The sequence below is a fragment of the Atractosteus spatula genome, chromosome 13, assembly GCF_055471065.1.
Source record: "Atractosteus spatula isolate fAtrSpa1 chromosome 13, fAtrSpa1.hap1, whole genome shotgun sequence".
Lineage (NCBI taxonomy): Eukaryota > Metazoa > Chordata > Actinopteri > Semionotiformes > Lepisosteidae > Atractosteus > Atractosteus spatula.
Window position 1 is genome coordinate 27,979,445 of NC_142718.1, and position 12,842 is coordinate 27,992,286.

General features: G+C 36.2%; 1 protein-coding gene across 1 annotated transcript in view; it reads right to left on the reverse strand.

Annotated features, from left to right (window-relative positions):
* Positions 1 to 103: 103 nt before the first annotated feature.
* cers6 (ceramide synthase 6) overlaps positions 104 to 12,842 on the reverse strand; it is a 56,417-nt gene continuing 43,678 nt past the window's right edge. Inside the window, exons 8-10 of the mRNA XM_088931305.1 lie at positions 12,447 to 12,553; positions 3,914 to 4,070; positions 104 to 2,641 (exon numbers count right to left, since the gene is read on the reverse strand). Of these exons, the coding sequence (XP_088787431.1) occupies positions 2,483 to 2,641; positions 3,914 to 4,070; positions 12,447 to 12,553 (423 nt within the window). The 3' untranslated portion in view covers positions 104 to 2,482. The remainder of the gene's footprint in view (positions 2,642 to 3,913; positions 4,071 to 12,446; positions 12,554 to 12,842) is intronic.

Sequence of the window (12,842 nt, forward strand, 5' to 3'; positions counted from 1 at the left end):
TGTTTTTGCCCTTTTAGCTTTCTTTCAACACCAATTGACAGTCCAGAAATCAACATGCTAAAATGCAGAAGAAGAAAAAAACAGACATTGTCATGGTGTGGTCTTGTTTGAAGGAGTTTATTCAAAAACAAACTTGGCAACAATTTCAGATTTGGACTTCCTAAAGGTTATTCTGTCACTATGCATATGCACTAAGAACTGTCCACCAAACCAATGACAGTCACAATTGTGAATCAGATTACAGTCTTTCTTAACCAAACTGTTGAACTGATAAAAACTAGGAAACCTTTGCTATTAAATTGCTGCAATTTCACCTCATATTTAGGCAGACTACAAACCTCCTATGTATACTTAATGAACTTCATTTATTTGAAATAAAAACGCATTTGTGTTTATGTTTGAACCATATTGTTAATGAAATACATCTGCTTGAACTCCCTTGCTACTTTTGTTTAATATTTAAGAACTGGGGAAATATATTCCAATACAAAGATCAATGGTTCTATACTTGATGAATACTAGAAAAGGAAATCAGAGAAGGCACCTTATATTACGTCTTAAGTGTGTAATCCTGCTGCCTCCACGATTTTAAGAAGAAGAGCAGAATACTTTGGAATATGAAATCTTTTGATCAGAAACAGTAAATTAATTCAATCTAGACTAGAGACAGTCAGGTCAGTTTATTCTTTGTCAATGGCATCCACTTATTTAGCTGAGATTTTAGAGTCCATAGTTGACCTTTTTCAGATAAGAAACTGAAACAGTGCCTTAACATCACTGAAAAAAAACATCACTTAAAAAGCTTTGGACAATCACGCTAACCTAACAGGAGACTTCCTCCAACATTTGTTTCTTATCAATGCTACCCATTTTCCCTTCTACAAATACAGTACCAAGTCTATTTATTATTTCCCAAAGTAGAATGCAAGGATTTACTATCTAGGTTAAAACAGCAAGAGATTTAAGAGATTAACTGCAAGATTCATGGACAATATTCTTTTTCCTATTAGATGGTACCACATATATGTGGATGCAAGCAAAACATTTTAGTTTATCAGATGATACCACTGCTGCAGCTGGGAACCATACATTTTTAGTTTCCGAACATTTCCAGAATTTCCTCTATGTGATCTGGTTACATACCGTAAATGTATCGCAGATGATTCATTAAATACATGTTTTCTGGTGAAGGATTTTTAACTGTCTTGCTTCCCAATCGGACAACAATTTCATTAATCGTGTAATGAACTGGAAATCCTTGTTTCAGTGATGGAGTAAGACGTACAACAATTTGTCAGTTGCGGAGTAAAGTTCTTGATTAATAAGCATGAGTGTACTGCTTTGGTCGGAAAGTGTATTTGAATTTAGAGTATTAAATATTTTGTCCAGGAAAGAGCATGCTTTCAGGTTTTCCTCCATAATAATGAAATGCAGCGGTTTAAAACGTGGCTCCCATAAATGAGTTTCCCATTGATGTGAATATCATCGGTGAAATGTAGGATATATCCTCAAAGCAATGTTCAGTGTAAGCAAAAAAAAAACAAACTAATGCAAATACTGTTATTTACTATACTTTGCAAGAAACAGCTTAGTGGCTTGCTAATCATTTACAGATTATGTTATTCACCAATGTGAACACAAGCTTTAACCACGTTGTTGTTTTCAATTTTTTCATATCATCAACAGAATATTTCAGTGTTCTTTAAGTAAACCAAAGCTAACCAGGGTTTTACACCATAGGCTGTTGAAAAGGAAGTATGAATGGTTCTATACTATTGCTTGAATACTATAGGAACTTGGAATACAGTCATACCTTTTTCACTTCAAAATGAATCTACATGGACATAATACTGTTACTGGTTGACTGGTTTACAATCATTATAAAAGTGTTCTTCCTTATAGATATTGACTGAATACATTATTACTATTATTAAACCTGTAAACAAAAAGAATGCAACCACTGATCTAGCAAGGTGACACCACTGCATTGAAAGCGTATCCAAAATTGCTGCACGTGGCAAAAATTAAGACCCATATTTGTCAAAGCAGACTTAGCAGTGAAATTAATAGCAGCAGGACCATGACCTAGCAATTTCAACTTTGAAAGTCAAATATTTAAACGAAAAAAAATCCCTTTTGTCCACAAATCTTAAACAAATATAAAAATAAATAATATACAAAGACAAAACATAAGAAAATACCGCTCCCATTATGTCAGACTACATATACAGAGCATGCTCACACATAATAAAAATGGAAATCCTTCATTCTTTCACGCACAGAAGACTGGGCAGTGCACTATTCGAATGCTTTGATATTCTATTGAAACGCTGTTTGATACCAGGATACACGGTATCACCACAAATTCTATTAAGTACTTCCGGTATCAAACAGGAAATGTTGTTCATGTCTCACATACAATATTCTACTAATGGTGCTTGCGACATCTTTCCAGTGTTTGAAACGTCAAATCGGCAAGTGATTAGTGTTCGTCTTGACAGGGGGCCCCGGAAAGGTAGCCGTTGGTTCTGGTGGCACCATTAGTACCGTTGGTGGCGCTGCTGTGAACCTTCTGTGTGGGAGGCTGTTCCTCGTCTTCGTCGGAGCTGGATTCAACGTCGCTCCGATCGTCTTTCGAAACCTAGGAGGCAGGCAGCAAAAAGGAAAGTCCCTCTCGTCACCCCTTTCTAAAACCTCGGAGGTTCTCAAGCCGGTGCACGCCCGGCGGCGCGGAATAGAGGAAAGCAATCAAAAGGGGCACGGGAGGCGACGGAAAGGACATCTTGCGAAAATTTCTTAAGCTTTGAGAATGTCGGTGAAAAAAAAAAAAAGACCGTTTAAGGTATTAGGATAACGACAAGTAATGACACGAATGACAAAAACAAACCTTCTGTTCAGCGTATACAGTAAATATTGACTTTCACACACGGGCTCAAAGGCATGCAAATGAGGTGGCCTGTCTATACTCCTTAAACCTTCATGAACATACAGTAGGTAGTAGATGGAAATGTTAATGATGGTGTTTTGGAAAGGCCTGGATATCTGTGAAGCTCTGAGTGGCCTACTCCATACAAGGCCTACTCTTCATGCAGGACTCTGTGTCCAACTTACATGTAAGGGATTCCATTTCCCCACCTTCAAGGTTAGCAGAATGGAGAGAAATAAGTCACACAAGAAAAAGCCATTAGAAGCTGAAGCATTTTCAACATGGTGACAAACCCCTTAAAGCACATCACTGCCCCCTACTGGTCATCTTTGTGTTTTGGAGGCTTGCCTTGTTTTGGGGTCTTCAAGAGTCTGCATTATTGAAGCTTTCTGCTGCCTGCTGCACATGAGTTAACATGCTGTTCTGTAACTAATGAGTGCCATTAATAAAATAAATAATCTCTAACGCATTTGACTCCAGAATCAAACCACAGAACAGTCTTAGCAATTACTAATACCTTAGAAGTACTTTTACCATAAAACTGCTTGATCAGTTCTTTCAAATTTTGCCCACTAATTATTAATATTAGCTACTTGGAATTATAGTGCATAACATTCTAAGATGTTGAACAAGCAATAATAAGCTTATATTTTCACTTGAAGTACAATACAGATGCAGACAGTAAAGTACTATTGATCCCTTTATTTCTCATTAATCTATTAAGGGAAACAAAAATTGTCTTTGTCAATTAAAATCTTGGGATAAAACGTAAGGAGTTTGAACATTTTTTAAACCTACTTAGTGGAAAAGAGGTTTCTTATACAATAAAGACATGAAAGCAGTAAAGTCTATATCTGTTAGCCTAATATTGTAGATTTCTCCATTTTATAACCTATGCATATTATATATTATGGTCTGATTAACTTCAAAGGCTAACGTAGAGGAGTTAGACTGATGACAATTCTGTGATTCTGTGACAATTCTTACCTTTCCTTTAGAAATGGCTTTGCAAGCTATTTTTATGATGAGATAGGACCAGAAGGAATGCAGGACTTGCAGGAGAATGAGAAGGAAGTTGAAGACCCACCATGAAGGATAAGGACCCACAATCTCCCAGCTTTCAAACAGCGTTGTGTTTAAAATCCTGAAAATAAAAAAAATATTAACGGAATACACATCAAATTTCTCAATACGCAGACTCAGTACTTTTACTGAGTACCCCTTCCCTGACATAGTACTGCAAGCATATTTCATTTCATTCAAATTAATGCTCTCCTGTTACAGTCACTATAGAAATTATACATGTGTTTGTTTTCTCACATTCATTCACAAAATATGCAATTTGCAATTGGATTTTTACTGAGGATTAAAAGGAAAGTGGTATTAATCATACTGAGAAACATACTGAGTATCAAAAGAAACTTAACATCTCTACATATGCATTTTGTAAAGTAATAATAGTATGCTAATTTTGGATATTGATTAAATGTTATTTTGCTTAATTGTTCATTCATGATTGACCATGACAGATGCGAGTGACCCTGTTGAATAAACTTTGAATCACTTCATTAGTAAGAGAGTTGATTGGGCACAGGTGATGAGGCGATTTTACTGAATGTCAATTAAGTGAAAAAAAATCTCAAAAAGGAATAAACATGCCCTACAGTATTTATCAGGTAAACCAATTCCTTGTCATCAGTAATTGGAAGATTGACTGTTTCTTGTATCTGCTGTGTTGAACATTTGTGAGATGAACCGAATTGATGTTGTGCAGAGACCAGGAAACAGGCACATGTCCTCTCTACACTAATGTATGCTTCAAACGGTCTCTTAGCTTCAAACGTGACTAGCCAGTAACTTTCATGGTTGACCCCCGTTGACAAATTTTAAACGGCATAATACATTTACTTATGTCATGTCTGTTCATGTCTATGCTGTGAAGAAATCTTGCCCCCTGATAATAATTTTGTGTATTTGTTAACAGTTTTCTTCTGATCCTCACATAACAGTAGGAAATTACCATAGCCATGTGGATAACATGACAACTTTATACATGAAAAGTGTTCTGCAATTTATGTACCTTTGAAGTACTTTTACCACATTGAATAGTGTGGTATAAGATAAAAATAGAAAAATGAAAGGTTAAATTGTTAAAAATTAGCATGAGCAAAAAAGGGTTTTCTGTAATGAAAACAGCCATTTGTTAATCTAAAACAAAACATTGGAAATTCCTTTGGAATTTCTTTTTCAAGAAAGGAAACAAATTACCATGTAAACCAGATTTTGACAAATCTGAAAAACAAAGTTAGAAATGCATGTTGTACCATTTAACCCAAAGACTTGGGTCTGGGTGATTCTCTTCTCAGTCACTCCTCAGAAAAGGTGACAAATGGCTGTTTTCGTTACAAAGCCGGGCAGAGCGGCGTCTCTGTGGCTAAGGATCTGCTCCTGTGGCTGGAGGGTTGCTGGTTCATATCCCGTGGCCGGCAGAGGAATCCTAGTCTGTTCGGCCCCTGAGCAAGGCTCTTAACATCAACTGCTCCAGGGGCAGCGTATAAATGGCTGACCCCTAAACATACAGCTATTCACTGGTGGGGAGCTTACTTAAATAATTTCTGATTTATTTTTATTTATTATATCATTAAGTATTTTGAAAACCTTTAAAAGATTACTGTCTCCATGTTATCAAAAATACCTTATAAATGTAAATGTAAATAAAAAGACCTTACTTTCAGACCAGAATTTAGTGAAGTTTTTATACTGCCTGTTAAGAACATATGTTCTAAAGCATGCTGATCTTCTGGCATTACTTCTGCTGATTTAAATACTAGAATTTTCACTACATATCCAAGCCTCCTGTTGTTATTTGTAAGACCCTCTACATGTGGTCGACATAACGAAAGTAACATCAGCATATATTCCTCGATATAGTTTTATACTTGGCTCCTCTAGTTCCACACAAAACATTCCAATATTGAAAATGTACATTCTTGTTACCTGCATGTAAAACCTTCTGTTTTGTTTTAAAGACTGTGAAAGAACATAAGCAAGTCTCACAGCAGACTGAAGGACATAACCAGCCACTTACTGTATCTGACTGACCCTAAGCTATCAGTATAATTAATTATTAACAGTATAAGCTAACGCTATTGTGAAGTAAAGAAAACAGGGCTGTGAGCACCTCAATGTCTCCAGTTTGGAGTGCTACTGCCCTCAATCCATGATCCAGTGCACATAAAGAATGTGTCAAGGGCTGAGTGGCTACTGGCATTAAATCAAACACTATAAACAGCAAAGAATAATTACAACCCATGGGAGCAAGGCAGTCTGCTTACTTTGTACAATGCCTCTAGCCATAATAAATTGGTATAAATAGTCCTTATTGGTTTTTATGTTAATTAAACTTAATGCACATATATTTGGAAATATATTGCAAGTTTCACACCAAAAACATTCCTGAATTTTTATTCTTCTGTTAGAGAAAAGTACTAATAATCCATCTGCTTAGCCATCCCCGGAAAGCCTCTTATTTTCATTGGAGGGTCATGGCAACATGGTTCTTATCTTTGAAAATACACACCTTGGACGGAAATCCAGCTCCTCATAAGGCACACAGGGGAAATTAAGAGACACCAATTAAGCATGCATTTGAGAAGGAAAAATAAAAAACAGATCATCTGGAGAAAACCTGCATGGACACGGAGAGAATGTGTGAATTTCACACAGAAGGTGCTCCAGTCCAGTACTGAACCCGAGACCAAGACCTGGGAGGCAGCTGTGCTAACTGCCAAGCCTCCATGCCACCCAAAACTGCTGATCACCATCAAAAAAATCCAAAATACCGCACACTCACCAAAATCTATGACTATAGACATAAATTTAACATTACATTAATGTTTAATATTGAAATCATTTTTTCTTAATATGGTGATGCTCACATAAAACATCTGTGGCTGATATAACACTGATCTATAAAGCCAGGATCATGCCTTTTTTAGGATAAACCCAGCAGTAATGCAGAGCTGAACATAACTGTAGCAGAATTAGGGTATAAAGTGTTGCAAGAACAGCAGTAGAAAACAGAGACTGAAATGCACTGTCTTGAGAATAATGTAGACAGTCAAAAACAGACATCACACTGGCTGATCTGGTGCACTTCAGATACTAGTAACTTTGGACTGCTTGGTGCATTCTTACTGTAGGTATTACAGTAAACTGATATTTTTAAGGCAATTTATTTCTAAGGTGCTTATACAATGCAGCATTATTTGTTCTATGTTTTGTATGTTCTCTGTGGGTTTGTGTGAGTTTTCTCTGCGTTCCACGGTTTCCTCCCATTGTCTTTAGTCTGTGTTTGCCCTACGATGGACTGGCCACCCGTCCCGGCTGTATCCTACCTTGTGCAAGGATAAGTTCCTACTCGACCATGACCCCATATTGGATAAAGCAGTAATAAAATGGATTGATGTAAATTACGTTGATCCTAGTTAATGTTGACTTAGACTTAAACCTGAAGGTATCTAGAAGTATAAAGAAATTGTAAAATTAAGTTCCTCAAACCTCAGTCATCTCGCCTTCCCCACTTCAAAGACTATCTTGGGAACTCAGACCTATTTGAGGTGGCATTTATTTTTACTCTTTGTCATGGTACATTAATAAATGTTGCTTATTATCGAATAGAATGAGAACTCAATATACCGTTTGGTCATATACTGTACCATCCTAACCTTTATTTAAAGTCTTGGTGCTTTAGTGTTCCACTATTATTCAATTTTTTTCTTCCATTATTACATTTCTGTGCAGTGTACTCAGATTAAAGGAGGATATGGTTTTCAAAATTTAGTTGCAGACAATAAGAAATAGAAAATGAAAGAGATGAATAGCTGTACTCCTTCTAATTTATGAATGTCAGTGTAAGAATTCAGAAGGACTGTATGAGTCAAGCATTGACACACTACATCCAGCAACTGTGATGGATAACTGAGCAATGTGAGTGTTAAGAGGCCAGAAAGTGAATTTCCAATTATACAGTCAGCATCAATTACTGCACTGAGCATTTTATGGTGACAGCAGACAGGATATTTTACGGCATTTGATAAAAGCACAAAATACATCTCTCTGTAATCACTCAATATTATGAACACTTTATCTGTGATTTTTAAATCATGTTTAGATCAATGAAGCCAAGCTGTAATTACACCGACTATAAGAATTCCAAAGCTCCTTAGGTTAGATGGAATCTGTTACTGAGTAATGACATCTTAAGTGGCCACAACCAGTTCGTTTTTATGATTGACTCCTTACTCATTGTTTTGCAAGTCAAGTGATAAAAGCAAAGCCAGACGCTGGATGTGCAAATTTGTTAACATGTAAGAATGAAAATCACAGGGGGCGTGACCTACAATTGTATTGCTGCATTCAGGGTTTAATACAAGTCTCTTATTCCTTCCATGTCAACATCTGAATAGGCATAATTAACAATTAAGACTGTTTTCTAAATATGAAAAAAACCCACTAAATGCTGTAAGCACAGTTTAATTATCGGGAGAAGTCTAAAACAGCACAGGAAGTGTCCACTTACTGCAAATTACTGAGCACACCATTGTTTTTTAAACCTTCAATCATGTCTGATAGGACCAAAGCGAAATTTATAGCACATCAGTCGAGGCTGGACACTGATATAATTTCAATTCCTATCTAACAAATATCATATTAATGTGAAGACAGAACAAATTTTTGCTTTAAATGTAACTAAAAAAGGGTAACAATACGAACACACCAGCACAGGGGAACAGCTTTACTGAGATATATTGTTTATTCTCTCTTAGCTTCGATGTGAGGTAGCATCATGCATTATTCAGGCAGTACACAAGAAGCGTTGCACCTTGCATTAGACTGTAAAAAGGAGAAACATTCACTGACTGAACTCCCCAAAGTTCTCTCATCTCCACATCATGTTCTATTTTTAAAGTGTGGCTCAGTAGGCCGGCGATTCCAGTGCGTGACCCGTCTATTACTTACAATGAGATGCGCTTCAAGTTAACAAGTATTGGGGCACTTGTAACAGTAGTACTCTCTGACACTTGAATGAATCTCTGATCAATGGGGTTTTTCAATTATTAAAATGAAGCACTGAAGATTCAGGAAGTGAACCAAATCTGACGCAAGTGTTACTATTGATACCACGAACAGTATATTAAGCTCCTCTCATCAGGACCTGCTTCATCTGGCTAATAGCTATCGACCCTCCATAGTCCTTCAGGACCATCATCAAGCATGCCTCTCTCCTTTCTTTAATAGGCTCAAACCAGTTTATCTAAACCAAACGTCCAGTAAACACTGTTCTTCTATAAACTCAATAAATCTGCTGGTTCTGAGTGAGCACTATAAATTTCTTCTTGCTCACAAACTACGGTGAAGGAAAAACTAAATTAAAAGGTCATATTATCACACATTTCCCTGTTATAATCCTTTCTTACCATTAGGTTGATCATATTCCCTATTAGTGATGTGGCTGCAATACCAATGGCTAAAAAGGCTTCTCATTGCATGATTTGCTTGCATATCTTGCTCACAATCCATATATAATCCACAAGGACTTACAGCAATGCAAGTCACTCCATACATCTCATGAAACACTGTGCACAGCAGAGAGATCATGCTCTCACATGTCAGACAGCGCACACTACACATGCAGATGTGTAGTGAGGGCTGGACTGTAGCTCAGGAAACCAGACTCTCTTTGTCTCTGGGAGATGCTGGGAGAGAGACTCACCTGGATGTCATTAAATCAATCAAACCCACTTTAAAGGAGCAGCACCATGATGCACAGAAAGCAGAATCTTATTTTGGTAGTTGGTAGTGGTGGGGTTAGAGGTAGGTCATCCAATTTTTTAGAGCAACTGGCCATGTCAGTAAACACAAGCATACAAGCAGAAATAACATCACATGCCCCATTTTATCTAGGTTCAGTTCAACTTCTAACCTAATACTTTTTACCATACTTCTCCACATGGATCATTTTAATTTGACAGTTCTTATTTTTATGGCAAGAGAAAACAGGATTATTATTTTTTTAATTTAAAACCAAGCCTTCTTTTATTTTTTTTAAATTTAAACTGACACAAATAATAATAATTGCTTACACTTATATAGCGCTTTTCTGGACACTCCACTCAAAGCGCTTTACGCTTATTATTTATTGATATGTACAATAAATTAGGAAAAAACATAAATCATATTTAGAGCATACAAAAGGTGAAGCCAGCTGCAGAGCTGAGATTCCTGATATTACAGATGTACTGTATAATAATGATCATTTTAGAATTTCTTCCTATGCAAACAGACACTTTCTCAATTAAAAAAGAACCACCATAGGGTGTACTACAGTATATACTGAAGTACACTGCAAAGCAAACAAGTGAAACAGTGTTTTAATACAAAGAAACAGTTTCATAACTGGCTCATTTGTATGACTCATTATGTCAGCCTGCTTGCAGAAAACACCTTAAAAAGAGAAGGGGATTGCTCATTTAGTGGATACTAAGCATGTTTCGAAAATTCTCAACACAACACATTCTCGGTTTTAAATGTAAAGGGATTTTAAATCTGGGAAAAATTATCTACTGATTTTCACTGAGCTTTTGCAGCACACAGGTGCAAGTCTGAAACAAAATCACAGAAACTGTAAACAAAATGCATACTAAACAATTATGATCATCACAAATCATGTAAAAGTTTGGTATGAAATCGGACAAACTTAAAATGACAAAACATGAATCTGGTATGACCATGACATGGGTATGTTGATCAATGAAAACATTACAAAGTTAGTATGGAGTGTAACAGATGGTTCTGTCGTGTCTTTCTGTACATTTGCAACCAGATGACTAAGGTTAGCTAATCACAGTGGTCTCCTGTCGTGGTCATTGTGTGGTCTGTTGGAAAATTGACACTTTTAGATAGGCTTCCAGGAACAGAAAACCTCAAGGACTCAAATAAAGCTAAAACCAAACTGCAGTAAAAGTTGCCTTCTATATGTACCAAAGGCTTCTTGTATTGAAGTATACAATTCCCCCCCATCACCACACTTCCACTGTCCCACTGGTTTGCTTCCGTCATACTGTATCTACCAAGGGCAAAATGACATTCACTGGTGAATAAAACAATCCATTACATCATCTGTGACTGCTGCAAGTGTTCTCTGGACTGCCACAGGCAAAGATTTTATCTCTAAGCTGTCATCTGGTAAGTCCTCAATGGCCTCTAAGTATACAGATAAGTTTTATACAAAGAGCTTCAGTCAGTTTGCTGATTAGCAGGTTATTTCTTCCTACTTCCGGGATGTCTTGTGCTGCAAAACCACAACAATCTGATCTGAAAACGATTCTGTGGACTGATCAGTCCCTCTGCCACTCCTGGGAAGATATGGTGACCTGACCTGGCTGTTTCCTTCTTCCTCTGGACTGGTTTACAGATCTTATTCTTTGGGACAACAACTCTCACAGCCAGCCAGTTGTGATCCTGACATTAGCAGTCAGGCGATGCTCAGTGCTCAGATGGGGGAAAGAACATCTCTTTTACTCTTCTTGTGTTAATTCATATCAAGTGAATTTTTGGATGGGTATTTAAACATATCTTTGACCTATTGATTCATTTGTAAGTCTAATAAAATTTTACTATTCACACATATGACTGTTGGATTTTCATTGTGTCATTTGTCATAATGCAACATGCAACTAATGTTTTCAGTTTTTCTTATTTTATAATGCTATTATTTTACTTCAGTCCCCTATATGTAAACTGGACAAAACGCATATCCCACTATGAATTAACAATACAATATGCCTTACATGCACATAGAGGAAGATCGTTTAGGGTGTATGCAGATTAAATCATTAGATTATAATAATTAATTATAATTATAATATAATAGATTATTTAGATTTTCAGAATAAATCATAGGCCACAAGCACAAATTAAATGGCTTAGTTCTGAATAAGTATGACTCTGAGTCTTGTTATTTAAAATATTTTTATATTTGTTATGGTTTGGGCATTTTTCCTTACCCTTTTTATACTATTAATAACATTATGAAGGTAACTAACTTTTAAACCAGCACAAAATTGAGTCAACATCAGAAGCTGAAGACTGGCTTGTACTTTCTCATACAGTGCAACAATACTAGTACAGCAAAACTGGTTCAACTGCTCTGAGAGTATGAAAATCAGGGTTAATGACTGAAATTATTCAAAATCCAGCAACAGATGTAGATTGCACTGACATAACCAACATGATTGATACAGGCTATTCCTGCCACTGTGTTGCATAAAACTCAAAGAAATTCACATTTGTGGATATCCTGAAAAGTAGACAACACAGCATAAGGACTAGGTTTTTCTTAGGAATGTAGCCAGTCGAATGCAGATATTGTGTTTTTTTAACCTTTTGGGAAGTCACTTATGCCAAATAAAAGGGAACAATCAATTAAAAAAAAAATAAGAGAAGAATGCATACTTACCAAACAGGATAAATGCCAAGCCTGGTACTTATGAAGACCAGTGCAAACATGACAAATATGAGGTCACAGAGTCTTTGACACTTAGCATAATTGGCCATTTTAGCAGCCTGCAAATACAAATATGGAGAGGATTTAGAAATGTCCTGAAAAATTAACTTGCAAACTTTTCGGTTGTGATTCCAAAAAAGAACCAAATGAAATGTTTTAATAAAAAGTTAAACATTAATAATCACAACTCTGTTAATCAACTAAATATTAATAAGGTATTACCCTACCTGTACAATAAGTACAATATATAAGATAGAAGAAAGCAAAGGAAAACATTGGGGATGCATTATTTTAAAATATATTTTAAATTACAAGTAGTAGTTAGTCTTTAGATTTCTGGCTTTAATA